General features: G+C 49.4%; 1 protein-coding gene across 1 annotated transcript in view; it reads right to left on the bottom strand.

The window, feature by feature from the left end:
• Positions 1–15,457, bottom strand: part of cep112 (centrosomal protein 112) — a 105,478-nt gene that overhangs the window by 16,194 nt on the left and 73,827 nt on the right. The window contains exon 21 of the mRNA XM_036552767.1: positions 3,232–3,381. Within this exon, the coding sequence (XP_036408660.1) occupies positions 3,232–3,381 (150 nt within the window). The remainder of the gene's footprint in view (positions 1–3,231; positions 3,382–15,457) is intronic.

Here is a 15,457-nt window from a genome sequence, read left to right as displayed (position 1 = left end):
TCGGGGCGATAGGCCGCCTCCTACAGGCTGACGGAGGAGGGAGAGGGAGCGCTCGGGCCTGAAGGATGAGTGTGGCGGCCCGGCAGCTGAAGAGCAGACCTCATCTCCGGCCTCTCAGAAACACCTGGGCACCAGGTTTACTGCCTCTGAAACGTGGTCTACAGCATCCTTACCGCGATCTCCCAGAATCCTCCACCTCAGAATGAATTTACAGAGAGGGAGCGGCATTAAAGAGACTTATCAAAGAGCAGCAGCAGCACATGGGGGCCCCATGCTTCTGGAACAGGGAGATCTACAGAGAAAGAGCTCTTCAGTCAGTCCTTCCCACAGGCAAAGTTACCTCTTCATCTGCTGCCTTCAGCAAGGGGACAGTGGACCGCTGCAGACATGTACATGGGAAACACGCACACACATACACACACACACAGACATGTGCGCGTGCATGCACACACACACACACCTCAGTGTCTCCTCTGCAGTCAGCTTAGTGTGTGTGTGTGTGTGTGTGTGTGTGCGTGTGCCTGTGTGTGCATGTGTTTGTGCATGCGCAAAAACACAGATGTGTGTGCATGCACACACACACTAAGCTAACTACAGAGGAGACACAGACACATGTCCACATACACACACAGTCATTAATGAAGCAGTGTCTGGGCGTTGAAGACGGGGATCACGCAGTTTATGTGGGTGAGACACAAGATACGCTAGCCGTGGTAAGAGAGCGCTTAAATGTAAAGGGCTCCACTTATACAAGTTCCCGATGCACTTCACAGAGTAGCTGCTATCTTATGCTCTGTCCACTGGATCTGTTCCTGTTAGTGAGAAGTTGTCATCGGCTATGTCATAAATAACTAACGCCAAACGCTCTGGAGGGACAGCCAGGACTCCACTGCTGCTGTATGGGTCACTGGTGCAATAACACAGCCACAAATCAAAGGCCCCGCCGCACGGGTAGCTGGTACAAACAGAGCCGCGGTCTCAGATCTGATCAGGGAAGCGATTCTTCTTTCTGGGTGGGGGCTCGCTGTTTGTCTGCTAGCGCATTGTCCAGCCTGGTAGGCCGGCTTAGCCTAAGTCCTCGCTCTAACAACAGCCACCAAGGGGGACACAGTAACAGCCGAGGTAGCCGCCGTGCCTGGGGACAGTTGGCACGACCAGTGGGAATCCAGAGAGGGGTCCCTTCCTCCCGGCCGCCTCTCCCCCACAATGCCGCGTGGGAAACTCTGTCACGTGACCCCCCCCCCCCCCCCCCCCCCCCGGCCCCTGGCCTATCTCCCGGGCTGTCGCATCCTGCTGTCAGTGCCCCCCCCACTCTCTTTAATCTGGGGTCTTTCCCATTAGTCACTGCTTAACTGATGGGATGTGGAAACGTGCTGTTTCGGTTTCACTCCTGACTGGGAAAAATCTAGGGCGGCAATCAATGAGACATCCGCTATTGTAAAACAGACAAACTCATTAACAGCATAACTATGTTTACAAAACATCAATTAGGTCTGTTTTTTCACTATTCTTTTCACATATAGTACCTAATTATACATAATTATACATCATGTAATGACTTTATTTTCCTGCATTCAACATTAGCTGAATGAATAAATGACGGGGGAAAAAATATATATGTATACACAAATAAGCAGACAAATAGGCCATCTCACACACACTAAGCACCTCTGGTGTATAAATCAGTACAAACACTTACGTTTGGACTGCCATTAAAATTGTAGCCAAAAATGTAGCAAGGTTATATGAAACAAGCTGGGCCACATCACTGCACACAAACTGTGCAGATATGTCTAACTTCTGTTTGTTTACATGAGGTTAGCTGGTACACAAGTAAATATTTGTAATGAGTCACAGCTCAGGGTTACTGTGGTTATGACTCAGAGTGCTGTACAGGTATGGGGTACACCCCCACCCCCATGGATCTGTCACTTGTTTTCCAGGATAGCTCACAGCGAAGACACCATGGCTGCTTTTGGTGGTAGAACCTGGATACTGGATCATTTCCATTAGGAAACACGCTTGGCAAACAAGCCTGCAGGAATTTGCATTGCTCCTTTGATATTGAGAATTCACGCAAAGCCCGGTGTGAAATGCAAAGGATGCAGAAGACCCTGTCCTTCACCGTGCGGATCGCTGCAGGAGGGGACTGGACGAGGGTGAGGGGGGGGCGGGGGGGGGCGGGGGGGGGGCGGGGACACGGACCCTTCCCCTGAGATCTGAGCTGACGCAAGTGGAGTGCGGTGTTTCCCCAATCCCGCTTTCACGTTGACAAAACAAACGCTGAACGTTGATGCATCTAAGGCTCGGGGTGGGTCGCTTCCTTTCAAAACCATGGCAACGGAGGACCGAGGTGGGCCCAGCAGCGCTGGCAGTTTCGCTTCTTTCGCAAGGGTTCTGAGAGAGGAGGACTTTTGGCAAACTCAAAACAAACGGCTGCATTGCCATAACTGAAAGTGGGGGGGGGGAGGGGGGAGGTAGCGTGAGCAAACGCGAACAGAAGGACCGGGTTGAATTTATTTCATTTAAACGCTCCACAGTTTCAGTTCTCTTAATCTGCCTTTGAGGCGAGGCGCCAGGGAGCGGCAGGGTAGCTATTCTTCCAGCTCAGACACAAACCAGCAGGCTCCCTCCGTCCGCCCCCGCCAGCCTGGATTACGCCTTTTGTGAGGCCGGACTTTCATCGGCGCGCCGGTAATTAATTGGGCCTCATTAACTGGGCAATTAACAGCCAGGCCTACGGCGGACACCAAAAGGGACACTGCGGTCCCACACAAGCCTGGCCGTGGCTTTGACTCGACAGAGCTAATGGATGTCCTCTATTGTCCGCGTGACATGACACGCTGACCGAGGACTCCTGCGGCAGCCTAGCGGGGTGTGAGCGATGGCCTGTTATTAGTCCATGGTGTCGGTAATGTGTTTGCCCTGGAATGTGCGTGTTTAGATTTTCGGGATTCTAGGTGTAGTATTAAACAGGATGACTGTTTAATTAAATCCAAGCAGCCGCCCCCTCATGGAATGCAGACAGAGGGGCGGACAGGGGAATATTTGTCATAGCCAAAAGAGTGCCTGTTGTCCAGGAATTCCAGCTGGCCATGCAACACTCACCTTGCTATTTCTACCTTCCACTGACCATGCATTACTAGCTTAATTTACATATGAGCGTCCCATTGGCCGTTCATGGCCGGCTCTATTTGCATTTGAGCCTCCCGTTAGCAACCTGCTCCTCACCTTGTTGGCCCTATCCGCGTCCCGGGTGATCCGCCTCCTCTCCTCGTCCCAGCGCTCCGAAGCCTCCTGGAGCCGCCTCTCCCCCTCCAGCTGCAGCTGCCTGCCCTCCTCCTTGGCTGCGCTGATGCTGGACTGCAGATCTGCGATCACCTGCAACGAAAGGCGCATGCCTCCATAGCATCAACGCGGCACAGGCGGACGGGGACTCTTTTAACACAGCAGAGGAGCTGAGGGGCTAAGGAGTCCCACAGATCGATAACCAGGACACGGTGCGGCGCAAAGACACACCCGAGCCCGCCATGGATCTGTAGGTTGTGGGTTTGAATGCGTCGGTTGTAGGTATGGATCCGACACAATGCTGTCCAGTTGAAATTTATGTGACTGTAGGAAACTGTGACCCAGCTGCTGCAGAAGAACACCATGGCAAGGAAAAATTCTCAGGACTGAGCATCCGAGGCCCACTCTCTGGATCTTTTCAAACCAGGCTCTTGGTTTTGGAACAAGATGATGTTCGACCTCCCCTCTTCCCCAGTGGAAAGAGGGAGATTTAACATCACAGCAGAACAGGAACATAGACAGGGACAAGCATGAAGAGAGAAAACAAGTGTAAACCAAAAATAAAAAGATACTCACAAAAGATGGGGGGAGCACACACTGATAAATGCATAAACAAATGCGAGTAAGAAAGCACACTAAAAGACAGCACAAAATGCTCTCCATCAAAGGAGGTGAGCTACTCCCTGCTTTCTCTGTTTCTGAATTACCAGCGATTACTACTGACAGTGGGGTCTATGCAAACAAACGCCTGCCACACTGACTGTGCTGAGAGAGCTGTGGATTGCAGGAACAGGTCAATGAGACTGATGACTTTCATTAGCCGAGCCATGTTCTGAAGACTGCTACTCGACCCTTTAGGAAACTGAAAGCTGAACCTTGGTCGTATCCTCTTAGACTTAGTTGAAGTTACTTCATGCAACAATAAACCCGAGTTGGCGCTCTTGTGATATACCTCATGAATGAGTTCTGGCTTACATATTAGAGGATTGTCTGGACTGAAGAGGGCTAAGCTTTGCTGAAGGGGAAACACTGTAGTTTCAGTAGGGTTACAGTGTGGGGGGGGGGGGGGGGGGCACAGTGACAGAAGATGTCAACAAAAATGAAGCTCTCGACTCAACAATCTGCTTCTCTGGTTCTGAGTTTGGCCCCTCTCAGAGAGTTGAAAACAGCTCGCCTCTCCCCCCCCCGCCCGTTTTCCGCTGCCGCCTTTTGAGAGACGACGGGAGGCTCCTCCGCGCGGCTCCCTCAGAGAACCTGTGGTGCGCATCGAGGCGAAAAGCAGGGGCCCCGTCGCTGTGAAACCCTCCTGGAGTCACAAATTACAGCTCTATTTAAACCTCAGCCGAGAGCAGGGAAGGCCGGGGCACCAGTGGCCGGGCTCTGGGCGAGACAGATAGTTGTTTATTGTGTGTAAACTTCGGAGGAGCGATCTTACTGGAACACGCTCATTGTGTGGGAGTTGGGAGTAGGACAACTGGAGCGACCGCAGAGGGAGAGATTAGGCTTATTCCGTCTGTGGGAGAACCACATGAAAGCAACAGGCGGCTTGTTATTATGGCAACACCAGCGCCGTTACTAATAATCATTTCACAATACGGATTCTTACACTGAGCCTTTCGCCTGAAGGAGTGCACTCATTGCCATTGTTTTCGAGCTCCTCTCATCCTTTGACTGTAGCTGTCTGAGCCTTTTTTTAAAAACTGAAGAAACTACCAGAGTTCTTGTTTTGGCTGTGTTTACTTCGTAATTTGTTCTGCTTCAGTTGCCTCGTGGCTGTTCCTAGGACGTGCCGTGGCCATCTGAACTTGCTCGGTGACCGGGTCTCTATTGCGACGACACGTGGGTCTCCACCCAACAACGCAGGAAGAGCACAGGGCTTTTAAACCCCACCCCGCATGACATCATAGTGAATACCTCGACCTAGCTAATCGGCTTTGGTCTGGTTAGCGCTTTTTATGCTAAAAGTGTGGCAGAGCACTTTAAAGAGCGCCATTTTCTAGACAAGAGGGAAGAACCAGCACAAAAATGCAGTGAATAAGAAACACTGCCCCCTGCCCTCGTGTGAAAGGTGACAGAGACCTACCGGCATATACAGGGAAAATGTACCATTACTCATACATAAGTATACATACACATAAGTTCTTTGGTTACATGTCAAAGACAGTCTCCTGGAGTTCTGAGAGCGGTAGCCATGTAGGGAAGACCATGAGAGAAGTAACCTGCCTGCTAAACTGTCTTGTAGAGACACCATTTAAGCCCAGACCCATATCAGCATCTACTGCCAGCCAGCCAATCATACATGACTGTGACAGACTCTTGTGCTGTGCTGGATACGTGAGCTAAGAAGACTGTCATGGTCTGATGGATAAAGTCAGTCTCGTGGCCATCTGAAGCCAGGCATTTTTGCATGGTGGATTGTTGACCAGCAGTGAGAGACCAAGGCCATAATTACCAAATTTCAACAATGGCAGCATAAAGAATCGGTTGTTGAACCACTGCTACAGTAATATATATTCAACAGACAAACATATGCCACAGGTGCGTCACAGGAGAGACAGCCAGACGTCTTGCTTATTCACACTCCTTACTTTTCTCAAGGGCCAACTGCAACAGGACCAACTCTCACTCACTCCATTACCCCTGAACTAGATGGTACTTCTGTGGGTTATTCAGCACCAAGTAGCGTGAAAATTACAACCACATTTATTACAACCTGATTTATCATGATTGTTAAGCACTCCCATGATGGCTTTTTAATGGATTTCACGGTTATTAACCATTTTCCTTGTTTTAAAAACTCTAAACAAAGAGTACTTTGTAAGGAAAACTGTGCTGTCATGAGCACTCTTGACAACTAAAAAGCACACAGGTAGGTGGGGAAGGGTTGTGACCTCAAGATTTCAGAAAAAAAGAAATCTTAAAATATGGATGTATTAGGGGAGTCCCGCTGAAAAGGTATCAAAGTGGACTCTACTCCTATGTCTATCCCCTCTGTAGAAAGCAGTTTCATACAGACTCTTCTGAAAATAAATCACTTTCTGACAGCAACACCGAGGTCACAGGAGAACGGCTAGTTCACACTCGTCCAGAATCACCCATCTCCCACAAGCGAGATTAACGGGTTCGGTCGTTGCTGGTGGTTATCTGGCGCGCGGCAAAGCAAACATTCGTGAACTTTCACACAGGCCCTGATCCTTTTGATGTCTGGGCTTGTGTAACCTAATAAGCTGCTATTTTCCCAAAACATCTGCACGTCAGCCGTAGCGCCAGACTCAACCCCGGGCCTAAGGTAACGCGTGCTCCTCTAGGCTGAGTGTACCGCTGCAGGGTGCTCTGAAAACCTTCGTAAATGCGAGCTTCTGCTTTATCATAAGGCCGCCGGAAAATGACCAATGCCACAAACATACACAGTGTGCGGGTTCAGGGAAAAGTCCACTCTGACTCAGCTACGCTGACTGTCATTTGGATCAAATGGCTTAAATCTGAAGTGAAGTGGATGGATGGAATTTGAGCAATTTACTCATGACAGCATGAGTGGGAAATGTGCTTTGGTTCAAAACGTCTGCACCAGTCACACACAAAAGCACTTGATGTAAGTGGACTCAAATACTTCCTGGCTATTTGTTAGGTTTGATGCAAGATTGGACAAAAACGCTGGGTATTTCTTAGACTTGATTCAAGATGAGATTATAGAAAAACGTACTACTTTTTACTTCCTACTTATTTCTTACTCAACATTTATTGATGAAATGTTAAGAAACCATCACAAAGTTCTGAAATTTGCACCTGCACGTGGACACTAGCCACAGTATCCAGAATCAAATCCATGCGATGATATCTTGGGCCTAAAACAGGTTTACTGCTGTATTAACAGCTACCTGATATAGCTGGCTGTGGTCCAAGGGACATGTGTGAAAGAAAGCCGGCAAAGGTGTATATGACAGTGTGCGCGGAACGTTGTGTTCCTATGCTGTTCTTGGGGGGGGGGGGGGGCTGTGTTGGGTTGTATGGAGTGTTCCGTTTGTTGTGTTGTGTGAGATGTTGTGTTGTATGTTGTTCTGTGTGGATGTTGTGTTGTGTATTTTCTTTGTGGAATGTTGTGTGTTTTTTTGTATGGGATGTTGCATTGCATTTTCCTGTGTGGGTTGTTGCGTTGTGCCTTTTTCTATGTAGATGTAGTGTTGGGCGCGGTGTGTGTGTGTGGCGTTTTTGTTTTATGGACTGTCGTGGTGTACTGTGTCCAGGCATTGCATGTCCATTCTGACAGGAAAGCCGTCTGAGGTATGGGAGGGGGGAAGGTGTTTGGAGCTCTTCAGGCCATAAGAAGAAGAAAAAGGAGGAGGAAGAAAAAAGCTTACCTGAGAAGATTTGGCAAGCTTGTGGTTGTATTGCTTGTCAATGTGCCTCAACCTGCTGTTGTTCTGGAACAAAAAAAAAGAGCAGGAAGGGGGGGGGGGGCATGAAACTGGAAGCGAACGCATAGACACTCCGCTGCTGACCCCCCGCGCCCGTCGGCCTGTCCGCGTGCCCGTCCGCTTGCCCGTTGCCAACAGTCAGGCACCGCGCCAACCTCCACGCCCCTTTGTGGCAGCCAGAGGACGGCGCAGGGGTCGGGCTTTGATCGGCTGCCAGCCATTCATCACTTGAAGGAAGATGGGGGGAGGAAGATGGGGGGGGGCAGCCCCCGCTGCCAATTATCTGAAGGAAAAGCCCAGAGAGTTCAGTGAAGAGAAGGGGGGAGGAGGAGGAGTTAGGAGACAGCTGGTCAGCACAGGAAAGGACTTCTACGCTGGTGTGTGTACACTACAGAACCTAATGAGAGAGGGCCGGATCGAGACTGTTTACTGACCGTGCGGTGAGTGCGTCTGAGCGTAAGCAGGCAGAGAGAAACGCTGCCGTGACTTAAACCAAGCTGAGAAGCTGCATGCGATGGGTGTAATACACAGAAAAGCCCTTGGGAAGAGCGTGTCTGTCCCTGCGGAGCTACAGAAACGCCAGAGAATTGATAGACATGCATGTTAATGATACTGGCAGCAATGAAAGCACCAGGTTAGAAAGTGATAATGCACTATATTATTGAAGTATTTTTACCGGGACTTGTTCTTTCCTCTGCCAGGTGACACATTATCAGCGCCTCTTGTCTTTTCTCTACAGGACAGAGAGGAAGTCTGCCACGGGTATCTCTGTGATCTGCAAGGCTGACACAGAGGCTGACAGCCAGCTCTGGACAGGAAGCCAAGCGGAGGGGCACCAACTTGCAGGGGGTGTGCACCTGAACCCCGCTTCCTGTCCACGTCCTCCTCGGGGACGGCAGGAGCGGAGACACCAAGGACGACGCCTTTCAGTGCTTATTCGGAGCAAGGACAATGGCCTTTAATTGTTATTCATCGCACCTCCAGAGGGTCTCCTCGCAGATGAGAGGGGAAAATATGAAAAAGCTGCACCACAATTGCTGCGATCGTTGCTATAGAAACCATTCCTTTTTATCCTAGTCTCATTAGGGTTTGTTTTTCTAGATCACGCGATGGTATGAACATATATTTGTACATCCATTAGAATAAATAGGCTCGTTGTATGAAAAAAGATCCCATTTACTTTGGTAAGACCTGAATTCAGGAAAAGAACTGCAAATCGGTTTTACTGCAACATACGGGCTAATATTGATTTTGAAAAGACAAGCAGTTTTTGCCAAGATACCTACAGGAGCTGCTGCCCTTGGTTTACTTTTAAATGCAAATAAATATGATGTGCCATGTAGAGGCAGGAGAAATGGGCAGAGAGCTCTATCACAGACAATCAAATATGTGTGTGTACGTGTGTGCATGTGTGTATGTGTGTGTGTGAGTGTGCATGTGTGTATGGGCGTATGTGCATTTCAGAACACCACCACCATGCCACAGGCACTTCAATCCTGAAGACTGTCTACAAACATCACTTATTCACCTTCACTGAACTTTACCTTCTAACTCCGTCATTACGAATTGCTATCCAGAATTATTTCCATCTTGCATGCTTTGCGCTGCAACAATCTGCAGAGTGAGCACTTGGCCAACCTTTACATTGGCAGCCTCGCTACTCTGTCATGATTCAAATGATGACATGGACTGTAATATTCTCATGTCACAGTGACTATAAAGGGAGAAACGGACACTACTGTGGAGATAAGGGAAGTAGAGCTGTCCACCAGAGCTTCTGCATAAAACTGCAAATGCACTCAAAAGTGTTCATCAGTGTAAATACACAGAAAGAAAGGGCAGATTCAGAAAATAAGGAAAAGAACGATGAACCTGCTGTTTCAATTGTTGGTCACAGAATACGTTTTCTGGAAACTGAAGTTAACACTGTAAATGTTGCCTTCATTACAGACAGAACGGACCGCCTTGTTTCAGGTTTGAGCACTGAATTCTGAATTCTGTAATGCTACTGTCTAAATTTAACACATTTTATTCAGTCTGTCAGTTCAATCTGCCAGACTGATCCATCTTTCCAGATGTGACCGCCCCCCTCCCCTCCCTCCCCCTCCCTCCACCCCTTTGCTTTTACTATAACGTGACAGATGTGACAAATCACAGCACAGATGTTACCATAATCGATCACAATCTCGCAGCGTTTCCGCCGATGTGTGGCTCAGTGGTTGTCCAGGGTTCCCCATGGGGTTACACGGGGTACAGTGGGGTTACCGCTATGGGGCAGGGCCTGGACAGACCATGGAAGCATTCGCCGGCAGACTGGGCCATCACAGTGGCTTATTTGCACTCCAGAGATCTGCAGGCATTGGATCCTTAAGGCTCCTGGACCCCCCCTGGGGAGGGGGGTGGGGGGAGGGTCAGGCTGTTTCATGGCCTTTGGAGTGATCTGCAGATGGGACGGGTGTGAAATGTGGGAGTGGGGGGGGGGGGGGGGCTTACCGAATCGATTGCATTTGAGGGAGGGGGAAAAAAAAAATCAGCAAGTGGTGACAGGATCATCAGGTGAGCTCTCTCCCTCACCTTTGTGCACTAATGTAAGGCTCGATCTACAAGACGACCTGGCACCCACAAATCCTCCCCAAACCCCCCTACTGGTGGAATGAGAACGCATTGACCTTTAGCCCACATCGTCTTACAGCATCCTTCTTTCGATGGCATTCAGTGAAAATTAAAACCCTATCCGAATGCCTGCAGTTTGTTGAGGTCGTCATTGGACCTCATTAACCGTTAGCCTTCAGCGAGATTCAGTGGGACCTCATGGAGAAGGGGCGGGGGGCGTTGAGGAGTCAGATGAAACAGGGTGAGCGGACTCGCGATTAAGCCGAAACGGAGGGAAGAGCGTCACCCCGAGTCACTCTCGTTAAAACAAATAAATCAGCCGGACTCCGGAGAAAGGCGAATGGCTTTCATCTCCTTGGAGAAAGAGAGAGGGGGGGGGGGGAGAGAGAGGGGCGAGCACCCGGGATCCCTGTACGTGTCCGCCAGCTTGCAGTTTAAATCTGATTTTCTAGCAGACAAGCCCTGGCTTGTTCTGCCACTCTGAGGTGATTGAGAAACTCCTTTGATCCCCCCCTCAAAAAAAAAAAAATACTGCTCCACATAATCCATGACCAAAATAATGTGATTTTGTGTATCTCTAAAAGGCAGAAAACCAGCCGACAGAAATTCATGTTAAATTGAGCGGTGGAGAGGGGAAAAAAAAAAAAAAAAACTTTCTGGCAGCGAAGTGCACAAATCTGTCACTTCAGTCTCCTGCTTCCTGTGACACTGAGGCACCAAACCCCGCCTCCAAACTCCACCCTTACCCTGATTGGCAAGCTCTAAGCGGCACACCTTTCACCTCTCCTCCCATTTTCTCTGTTTGCAGTTAGTACTTTTATTCATATATACAGAGGCCAATGTATCTGTTCAGGACCTTCAATATGGGCAGAGCAGGCTGGCTCACAGTAAAGGAATTTTGCATCGGGAGCATAAAAGTACACACTGTGTCAACATAGCACTGCATCCCAGAATAAAAGGCAGTGACACCAGGGTTAGTCAGCTCAAAAAGGAAAGCCTTTATGGTAGTGGTACTCATTCACCCTTATGCTCAACAGTACCAGCAATTCTTGCAGAATATCTTTATGAAATGAATACTCTGCAGATAAAAATCACAAAAGGTGCTGCTGTAATGAGTTTACATTCTGTTTTTGACCTGGTCAGGATAGCACTGCCAGTGCATATGGCAGCCTGTTGTGATTTTATTGGTCTTCTTGGTTGTCATGAGCAGGCTCAGGTCTGAGCTTTGGCCCTGAAATCGATTTACGAGCTCACGTGTCTCAAAGCAGACCGCGCAGTCACGGACAGCTGCCCGCATGTGTAATCTGCACCATTTCTGTTGCTCGAGGCAGCGTGCAGTGCCACGTGCTCCGCCCCCTTCTCGGCCCAGCGTGCAGTGCTTCGGTGGGCGGGGCACGGTGGGGGCCGACGGTGCTCGGGGTACGGCAATGGGAGCTTCTGAAGGAGAGGCGGTGTTTGAGGTGCTCTCTGGCGTATTCCCCTCACTCTCTCTCTCTCTCTCTCTCTCTCTCTCTCTCTCTCTCTCTCTTCTCCATTTGTACCAGAGAGAGAGAGGTTCAAAGTTGCAGTGGTATTCGGTCACGTCCCCCCACGGCATCCTTTCTGGAAGTGTCCTTGGAGCGCCTCAGTGGCCCTGGGGGCCGCGCCCACCTCCGCTCGGCCCTAGTGAGGCCGCCTCGGCACGCCTCGCCCCTCTCATCCTCCGCCTCTTTCTCCCTGTCCTTCCCTTCCTCATCCCCACTGTTGCTCTCGCTGCTTTGAAACTTAAAAACACCAAATGTGTACCGTACGGCAAGTTGCCATGGCGATTCTGGCATGGTGAGCCGAGCGCAGAGAGAACAGATGAGGAGCCCTCGCTTGGCCGCCGCTCCGGCTCTTTCCCTGGAGGAAGCTGAAAGGGCCGGGGCCTGGCAGGGGAGAGCCGTGCTCATGTGGTCAGCAGACTGAAGCGTTTAAGGCGAACCCCCCCCCCCCCCGCTCTGATTGTAAACCCCCAGCCCGGCCCCAGCTGGCTGTTACGTGCAGGCTTCGTCGGGTCGGGAGGGGGGGGGGGGGGGGATGGGAGAGGTCACCATCTTTGATTGGGGGTAGCAGTGCTTTCATCTTGGGGTGGTCCCCCGGGCCCCAAAAGCAAAGGCCAAACGTGGGGCACCGGGGGGGGGGGGCGTGAGGGATCCCCACGGCCCTCCCAGCGCCTCCAGCCCTGCTTCTCATGGCACTCATCCAGAGACACGACCCCTCCCTTTGATCTCCGCTGGACTTGGCTTTGGGATGAGCTCCCCTCGGGGGTGGGACTGGGGGGGAGAGGGGTGTCCATAATCTGGAGCGTATTGATCATCTTACCGCCAGTTGGTGTCCTCACCTGTTTTGTGCCTGGAGGTGGCCAGCAGCCGCGAGGGATCCCAATTCACAGGGAGCGCTACACCCTTCGGCCCTGTGCGTGCTGTCATAAACACCGCGCTTCCTGAGCTTGCTCTGTGTTGCATTTACCCACTCGCGCACACACACGCCTCCTCTGCGCACTGTGTCAGCCGGAGCAACGCCCTTTGTTTGTGCTCACCGCTGAGACTGCGAATAAAGCCAGAGGAACATCCGAACTGTCGCGAGCCGTTTGCCAGGCCGGCAACGGAGAGCTGAGCTAACAAACAAACGCAGGGGGAAAAGCAGCAGCCTGTTTGAACCGACCGGAGTCGGCAGCCCCTGTAACTGCAGGAGACGGCTTGCGCCGGGAGGGCGAGTCTGAGCACCCCCTGCTTCAGAGACCGCTGGGCCCTCCCCGCGAGAGACCAGCTCACATCCAGCCCGTCTGCCTTTTCACGAGGGCTCGGACAAACGAATCCACCGACGCCTCAGGTCAGAAAACCCAAACGTCAATGGGCGAGCTAGTATGTATCCATAAATTTCTAATGGGCCCAGCCACTGGCTTGCTTTGAGAGGCGGCTGGCTGACAGTTTCACAGACCACCAGTTCTTGGTGGGGGGGGGGGGGGTGTAGGAATGCAACCAATCATCTAGAAATTATCTTATCATCCCATCCTTGTAGCTTGTCAACTAGGTATCTGCAGATGTCTTATTCCGGTTAGCAGGCTTGCTTAATTCAATTAACATGGTCATTTGCAGTAGGTCCTACTACTGTGTATGTTTCATCTCCTGAGACTATGCTGCTGGTTAATCTAATCCTAATTACCCTAATTTATCCAATTATCTAATCCTGTTGCATCTACGCTTGGGAAAATTACCAGCCCATGCTATCCTTCTGCAACTTCTTCCCTCTGTACAGCAAAGTCTGATTGGTCTTCTCTACCTATTTATTTTGTACTCTGTCTCACGCATTATTTCAATCGGTATACAGAGAATTTTTATATTTATACTCCAATTTTGTCTTATAAGTAAATCTACCTGCACCTATATGCATTTGCTGCGCGTGTTGACCTGTAAGTCTCTCCAGGCAAGAGCATCTGCTACATGAATAAATGAAAATGGCAAGGACTGTGTAGAGGTGTGTGGCCTGTTTCTCAGTGGCAACCGCTCCGCGCTTCTACATGCGATACTCTCCACCATGGTTACCTTGTAATAGCCCAATAGATTATTCATCAAGGCCTTGGTAATGTGTTTGTGCTTTTGAAAGATTTATTATGACATCACAATCGCATATGCTCTGTTCTGGTTAAGTCAGGTCTGCATTCTACCTCTTCACATATCAGCTGAATCAAAAAAAAAAAAGGCACGCATATTCAAAATGGCAGCTGGCTGAGTCTACGGGGTCTGCTGTTCGCAGCTTTTGCGCAAAATCCCATATTTTTCCTTTTTTTTGGTAGTCTCTCCTTCTTAATCAGTTTTTCAGAGGGTCCTGCCCTCTCAGTTTGGTATTTAATATCAAATTCGAGTAAAACAAAACATTAACATCTTGGTTTAAATTCTGAGCTGAATATCCAACCTGCAGTTGCAGTACCAGTCAAAGGTTTGGACACACCTACTCACAGAAGGGTTTTTCTTTATTTTTAATATTTCCCACATTACCGTAATGATATCAAAACTATGAAACTACGCAAATGGAATTATGCACTGACCAAAAAAGTGTTAAACTAATCAAAACGATCTGATATATGAGATTTTTTAAGATTGAATTTTTTGGAAAGAAATTTACTGTTTATATTTGTCTAAGAAACAAATTTCAAGCATTTAACATAAGTCGTTTAGATCAAAATATCTTTGAATGCATGTTTCAGGTGTGTCCAAACCTTTGACTGGCACTGTGTCTGTGACATTATTATCTGTGTGACAGATACACACGCGTTAAAGAAAATGTCAGCTGGAGAAAACCTGCACCGTTTCATGTTTTGATTGACGCGGTACCAAAGCCGCCGCGGAATTTACGGGCATCCCGAACGTTGCGGTAATGTTCTGCAGATGTCTCGCAGAGCTGGTCATCGGCGAGGCATGCGTTTGAAAGAAAGGGACCGGAGCTTTGGCAGGCCTAATCAGGATTACGGGCCCTGATCAACACCACCTTCGCCCTGTTCCCGCACAACCTGCACAGGATTACCGCAGCTTTCCAGCTCTGGTTTCTCTTAGGAGGATTTAGTGCTCTGTAAACACAACGGAGCAGAGGGGAACTCGGGAATTCAAGCAAAATCACACAATGGATGTAGCGTAGCTAAGATATGAGACCAATGCGTGCACAGCCAATGTATCACTATTCAAACCTCCTGGCTCCTAACATTGGTGTAAAGTGGACGTTAACTACCACTGTAGTCAAACGTATATGTTCTTACAGGTCAGCATTACATTACATTATTGTCATTTAGCAGATGCTCTTTTCCAGAGTGACTTACAGTTTTGACATGTTATCCATTTATACAGCTGGATATTCATTGATGCAATCGTGGGTTAAGTACCTTTCCCAAGGGTACAACACAGCGCCCCAGTGGGGAATCAAACTGGCAACCTTTCAGTTATGAGCCCTGCTCCTGACCACTGCGCTACACTGCCTTTTGTCCATACAAATCACAGGATTAGGAAATGTATGAGTGATCCCCATTAAACAGCGAATGTATTTACGGGACTCCAGCGTGAACTCTGAGGGAGAAAAAAAAGAAAATAAGAATTTAGGAGCTCTTAGTCACTTCCTAAACTGACAGG

Source organism: Megalops cyprinoides, chromosome 19 (assembly GCF_013368585.1).
Source record: "Megalops cyprinoides isolate fMegCyp1 chromosome 19, fMegCyp1.pri, whole genome shotgun sequence".
NCBI classification, from domain to species: domain Eukaryota; kingdom Metazoa; phylum Chordata; class Actinopteri; order Elopiformes; family Megalopidae; genus Megalops; species Megalops cyprinoides.
Note: the sequence above shows the minus strand (reverse complement) of the source record. Positions and strands in the feature narration are given on the sequence as shown.